At 39.8% G+C, this 7,158-nt stretch overlaps 1 protein-coding gene across 1 annotated transcript in view; it reads right to left on the bottom strand.

Moving 5' to 3' along the window:
• Positions 1 to 840: 840 nt before the first annotated feature.
• LOC148183318 (endogenous retrovirus group V member 2 Env polyprotein-like) overlaps positions 841 to 7,158 on the bottom strand; it is a 30,115-nt gene continuing 23,797 nt past the window's right edge. Inside the window, 3 exon segments of the mRNA XM_088061436.1 lie at positions 841 to 1,289; positions 1,292 to 1,453; positions 1,456 to 1,540. Coding sequence (XP_087917562.1) covers positions 841 to 1,289; positions 1,292 to 1,453; positions 1,456 to 1,540 — 696 coding nt within the window.

Genomic DNA, 7,158 nt, shown 5'->3' with positions numbered 1-7,158 from the left:
TAACTTTCCTCCTTGCTCTCTGTTTCTTCCTTCATAGTAAATAAAAGTGAATTATTGTTTTGGTCACGAACATTTGACCTCATTTGTGTCTTATTCTTCCTCTGGCTATATTCAAACTTTTCCCCTCTCCACATGCAGACTGGGACATCTATTAAAAAAAATCAGACATCATAGAATCATAGAATGGTTTGGGTTGGAAGGGACCTTTAAAGATCTTCTAGTCCAATTGCCTCTGCCGTGGGCAGAGACATCTTTCACTAGATCATGTTGCTCAAAGCCCCATTCAACCTGACTTTGAACACTTCACAAGGATGGGGCATCCACAACTTCCCTAGACAACCTATGCTAGTGCCTCACCACCCTAATCATAAAAAAAAAAAAAATTTAAAAAATATTCCTTATTTCCAATTTAAATCTACCCTCTTTCAATTTAAAACTGTTGGCCCTTGTCCTGTCTTTACGGGTCATGGCAAAAAGTCTTTCTTTGTCTTCTTATAAGTCCCCTTCAAGTATTGAAAGGTCACAATAAGGTCTCACCGGAGCCTTCTTTTCTCCAAGTTGAAAAACCCCACCTCTCTCAACCTTCCTTCATAGGACCAGTGTTTCAGCCCTCTGAATGTTGGAAATGACATAACTTTTAAAATATTTTTAGTTTTTAAGTAACTTTAATCATGAAATTGTTCTTTGCCAAAGGGGAGGGAACTGAGGATTCTCTTCAAAATAATTGGTTCACTGAGAGTTTGAGTTTCAGTGGGTGAGGCCTGATGGGCCTCAATCAACAAAAAGATTCCTAGACTCTAAGAGTGTAACATCTACATGTTGTGAGTCTGTACTCTGTATTTAACCACAGCACCAATTTACACAACTGGCTATCATAAAGAAACCAACTATAATTACAGCTACTATGAATAGTTATTTTATCCAGGCCCAGTTTGGTAACCATGAAGTGAGTGTGTGGAAGATATAGCTTGTGAAGTGCCCAAAGTTCAAGGTGTTATTTTTGAAAGCTACTTCATGTAAAATTTGAATTTGCTCCCAAATTTCAGCCAAATCCTTCTTAGTTCTTCCACTCTGGTCCATATAAGAACAACAACTGGTGTTAACAATCACACACACATACCCTTGTGCGGCCAGTAGGAAATTGAGAGCTATTCTGTTTTGCAAAACCATACAAGAGAAATCCTGGATTTCTTCTTGTAAGGCTGAAATTGTGTCCACAGTCTGCCGTTCAATATGTTCAATAAGGGCTGAGATGTTTACAACTGCTCTCTCCAGCTCAATTACTCCAAAGAGGGAATGAGAGCTCTGATTACACTATGGAAAAGTGTGGGACAGTCAGTGAGGGGATTAATGGATCTTTTAGTCCTCCTCATCCTTCCCTTTGGATCCTCAATATGATCAAATATTGTTATGTTTAAAATTACAGCCCCAAAGGCACAGGCCTGGTCTTTATGGGTAGAATTTTCCAAGCATCATTTTCACATACCCAATACCACCCTGTCCCATGTGGTAGGACTAGTCTCCATGTTGTATGTGCTACCTTTTTCACAGATTTTGGGTTTACTCTTTCTACAGATTTGATCTTATGGCAATATGAAGGAAGAATGGCCTTTCCTTACAATTGTGCAGGGAACTCTATAATTCCTGTGATCTATTAGATTGCTCAGGGGAATAGGAGGCAGAAAGGTCTTATTGATTCGTTCCTACCTTTTAGAATGATTCACTTTCATTAAACACCAATCAGTGGCTAGTTACCATTCCCATCAATTGAATACAAATCCAGCAACAGATCTTATTAAGAGCTTTGGAAACATTTTGGACTAAATTTGCATGCAAATCTTGGGGCCAACCCTGAGTCATGGTTACCAATTGTGTAGATAACAGACATAACAAGAACAATTTAAACCACATCATCCTGATTTGTATCAGTTTCATCAGTGTCTGTTTTCCCAGTGGTTTCAAGAACAGAAGCCTTCTTAATTCTGAAGTAGTGGATCCAAGGTCCCCTGCCAGCAACTTCAACTGCAGTGAGGGTAGTCACCAGGACTTGGAATGGTCCTGTACTTAGCCTGAAAGGGATCACTGTCCCACAATTTATCATAGACCCAATCTCCAGGCTGGAATAGATGACCAGGTGTGTCCTATTGGCCTGCATAACACAACAAATCTCTGGAGCTTAAAGCCATTAAGTACTTGTGTAAATCAATTTTCCCCCTCATATGGATTTTTCATGGGATATGTGGCATCTGATACAGCCTGCCATATGATATTTCATAAGGACCTATGTTGTCACCCTGCCTTGGTTGTATGTGGATTCTCAGTAAAGTTACAGGTAAGGCCTGAACTCATGCCATGGATGTTTTTTGACAGATCTTACTAATCTGGGTTTTAAGGGTTCCATTCATACATTCAGCTTTGCCACTTGATTTGGGCCTGTATGATATGTGCAGGTCCCGAGCAATTCCTAGAATCTGGCTAACTTCTCCAACCACTGTTGCAACAAAGTGTGGTCCCATATCTGATGACAACCCCAAAGGAACCCCAAACCTTGGAATTATGTGATTGAGCAAAACTTTCACCACTTCTTTTGCTGTGTTAATGCAACAAGGGTAAGCCTCAGTCCATCCACTGAACCACTGAAGGTGTCAAGCAATGCCAATACATACCTGTATCCTTTGCTTAGTAACTCAGCAAAATCTATTTGCCAATAATTTCCAGGGAGATCTTCTGCTTTTGTTATCCCTAACACAACTACTTTGCTCGTGTCGGGGTTGTTTCTACAACAGATTTCACATTTGCTTGTCATAGATAATACAATATCAGTCATTCTTCTCCCCATTACTACCTTGCTCATTTTTCAAAAGGTTTTCTGTTCCCCAATGGGTACTTTCATGCTCTAGCCGTGCTATTTCTCTAAGGAGCAGGGATGGAACTACAACCTGTCCCCCTGGAATGACAGCCCACCATCTTTCTTTAAACTCATCCTTAAGGAACTTAACTTGTGGTCTCTCTGATAGTATTTTAGGGTAAACTATTGAGAGACCACCAGCTATTCACGAATCTTCACAGAGGTAAGAGTGAAGACCGTTTTTTTCTATATTTAGTACACTTTTTATAGGGTTTGCCAGGGTCTGCGGGCTAAGCAAGTTACTATTGGCTAATGCACATAGGTTTGCATTTTTTCTCTTATACACAAGGATATTGTTTTGCTTTACTCTCTCTTCTGCAGGAAGGTTTCAAGGACTTTAGCCTTTAATATCACAACTTATTCCAAAGGCTGGTTTGTGCAGACAGGCCTTTACTAATATATAAAATATTCACTACAATTCCCCCTTTCTCTTTTTGCACAAGCCAGGCTTTGGATACTGCTATATGACTGAGTCACCAACCTCTCTGTTACCACTGTCCACCCTGCAGAGGACAGGGAGGCTGGGGAGGTAGTTTTAGCTTGCCAGACGAGGCCCTAAAAAACGAGGCTCTTTCCCTTTGCTGAGATGGCAGTTGCAGTTTTATTCCTTGGGATCCTTCGGGGTGAGATGGCAGGAGGGAAAGAGGAAGAGGTATCGAGAGGCACCCCTTTTTCAAGGCAGGGGAAAGGGGGTGTGGGGGATTTACACAACCAATAAGGGGACCTGGGAAGAACAAGATAAGGGAAAGAACTTACAAGTCTACATTTTCGGGGGTACATTCTTTGGGTCATACCATTTTTCCTAACTGCATTGCAACAGATACGACTCGTTCTACACTTTTATGAAGACAACATACAACTTAAAACCACTATCTCAACACCATAAGTAAAATCCATCCCCCTTCTAGCACAAGAGACTTCAACCATCCAGCGATACCCCAGCTGGCGAACCAACTTCCAATGGGGTCACTATCTTCTTTCAGGGCATGTAACCCATCCTGTAGCTGTTGTAGTTGCTTATGGATGGAAACTGAATGATCAGTAAGATTTAAACAGCACATGCCTTCAAACTCTTCACAACCATATCCTTGTGCTAAGAGCAAAAAGTCAATTGCAGCTCGATTTTGCAATACTGCATGACATACACTACTCACATCAGTTGAAATTTGGAAGCCTTTCTGTCAATATTATATAGGATTGATGTATTTTTTAAAGAATTGTATAGACAGAGAAATGTCCCTGCATTTCTAGACTCCTACATCTCCCCCTTCTCTTTGCAAAACTTTTTTTAATTTTTCTAGAATGGCTTCCCTATCCATGAATCAGCCAAGCAGACAATGTCTTCAGACATTTTCACTTGACTGAATCATGAGCAAGTCTGTATTACTTAAGGCAATTAATAAAAAGATAAGGCACAAACAAAATGACTAACTGATCTTATTCAAAAACCTTATCTTCCCCAAAAGTTCTTAAACTTCTATAATGAACAGCTGTCTCTTAAATTTCTCAGTCCACATATTTTGTACATCATTAATTCTTCAGCGCCTGAGATGTTGAATGTTGTCTTCACACGAGATCAGGTTTGTGTGCTGGCTTCTCGATTTCTGGTGTCTTCTTCTTCTGCTTGTTTCCCGGTCAGATATGGTTTCACAAACTTTGCGGGAACCCACCTTGGTCCTGCATCTGTGGAGACACAAGCATATCCTTTCCCCCAAGTTATTAGTTGAAATGGACCCTCTATTTGTTTTGATTCTAAGTTTCTAATCAAAACTAAATGTCTCTCCTTTAGTTTTGCCTCGTTACTATTTGAGAAATGCCTAATAATCGGTGGAATTGGCTCTGCAAAGGAGCTATTCAGAAAGTTCAAAACATACAGTGCTTTATTCAATCGCATCTGGGGTGTAGCTTCTGCCTCTCCTCTTTTCTGCCTATCTAAAATAGATTTTAAAGTACGGTGCGTTCTTTCAATAATTGCTTGACTTGTTGAAGAATGGGGAATACTGGTAGTGTGATAAACACCCCATTTTTTCAGAAATTCTTCAAGAGTACAATTCTTATATGTTGGACCATTATCTGTTTTGATTTCTTTAGGTACACCCAATGATGCAAACGCCTGTAAGAAGTGTTTACATGCATGTTTTGCTGTTTCCCCTGTGTGCAGAGAGGCAAAAACCGCACCTGATAAAGTGTCCACTGATACATGGATGTTCTTAAATCTCCCAAAAGATGGATACTTAGTGACATCCACTTGCCATAATTGCAAACTCTCCAATTCCCTTGGGTTTACTGCTCTTGTAGACACAGGAGGCTGTGCCAACTGGCAATCTGGACAAGTATTTATGATGGCTTTTGCTTGCTCTTTTGAAATATGAAAAGTGCGCATCAACGCTTGTGCATTCTGATGAAAGAATGCATGACTCAATTTTGCCTGCTCAAAAATATTTGGTAAAGTATTTGAAATAATTAAAGTCAATTTATCTGCTCGGGCATTTCCTTCTGCTAGAAACCCTGGGAGAGAAGAATGTGCTCTAATATGTGAAACAAAATACTGATTTTCTCTTTGTCCTATTAGTTGTTGCATACTGATAACAATATAGATTCTCATTATCTACTTCTTTCAGAAGAGATCCTTCTATTCTTTTAACAATATTTGCTACATAGGCCAAATCTGTAATCAGATTAAAGGGTTCCTGAAATAACTGAAATGATCGGACTACTGCAGCCAGTTCTACAATTTGGGGTGAGCCTTGTACTATTTGAATATCTGATTCCCACTTCTTTGTAGTGGTATTTTGCCATGTTATAACTGCTTTGTGGGTTTTCCCTGAACCATCAGTAAATAGAGTTATTGCATTTAATGGTACTTCACTCAGTTTAGGTTTCTCCTTATAACTTAATTTGGACTGTAACAGTTTATGGCTGGGAAATGACTTGAACAAACCCCTGAAAAATTTAGCAACACAATTTGTAAGTCATCCGACTTTTGCAATGCCCAATCTAAATAATCCTTTTTCAGAGACAGGTAAATCGTAGTAAAATCTTTACCTGTTAACAATCTAGTTCTGGCTCTGATAATTATCTGATAATTATCTGGGCTGCCATCTCCAATGCAGTACAAATTGTTTTAGGGAATCTGTAGGGCAAAAATACCTATTCTATTATCAACAAAGGATCTCTCTCTGAATTGTCCCATTGGAATATAAGACCGTGCAATTGAATGCCCTCCCCTAACACTCCCAAGAAAAAGGGGAGAGTCCTTGAAAATTGATGGGCTTGTCGTTTCTGGAGAGCCTCGGTGATATTTTCAAGAGCTCTTTGAGCTTCAGGTGTGAGAGTTCTGGGAGATCTAATGTTAGTGTCCCCTTTAAGCAAATTAAAAAGCGGTGAGAGTTCATCATTCGTGATTCCCAAAGTTGTTCTGACCCAATTGATTTCTCCAAGGAGTCGCTGTAATTCTTGTAGGTTATTGACTCGAGTTCTTACTTGTATTTTCTGTGGTCTTATTGCTTGTGCTGTGATCTTCCAACTTAGATAGCTCCATGGCGAAATTTCTTGAATTTTAGAAGTTGAAATTTCTAGTCCGAATTTCCATAAACATGCTGTTGCGAATCTTCTCCAATTCCTGCTTTGTTGCAGCAGCGATGAGCAGATTATCCATATAATGAATGATCAATGCCTTTGGATGTTTTTCTCTCACTGGAGAAAATGGTGCCACGAACCATTGACAAATTGTTGGAGAATTGCGAAGACCTTGGGGTAGCACCACCCAATGATACCTCTGTAGAGGTCTCATTCTGTTAATACTTGGAACTGAAAAAGCAAATCTAGGAGCATCTTTTGGATGAAGTGGAATGTTAAAAAAGCAATCCTTGAGGTCAAAGATCATGATTGGCCAATGTCTTGGAATCATCGAAAGAGATGGAAGTTCGATTTGAAGGGGTCCCATTTCTTCAATGACCTCATTGATTCTTCTGAGATCATGAATCAATCTCCACGAACCTGAAGATTTTTTATGAATTACAAAAACTGGAGAATTCCAGGGACTAGCAGTTGGTTTAATATGGCCTTTTTGCAACTGTTCTTGGACTAATTTTTCTAGAGCACTCAATTTCTCCTTTTCCAGGGGCCACTGGTCCACCCAAATAGGGTCATCTGTTTTCCAGGTCAATTTCAAGGTGGTGAGTGCCTCAGTGGCCCATATCAAAAATCCATTTCAATTCTCATCCCCCACTGGGATAGAATGTCTCTTC

Source organism: Pseudopodoces humilis, chromosome 12 (assembly GCF_049639895.1).
Source record: "Pseudopodoces humilis isolate 2021_Gansu_Grassland_sample_001 chromosome 12, ASM4963989v1, whole genome shotgun sequence".
Classification (NCBI taxonomy): Eukaryota; Metazoa; Chordata; class Aves; order Passeriformes; family Paridae; genus Pseudopodoces; species Pseudopodoces humilis.
This window is presented reverse-complemented; position numbering and strand designations above follow the sequence as displayed.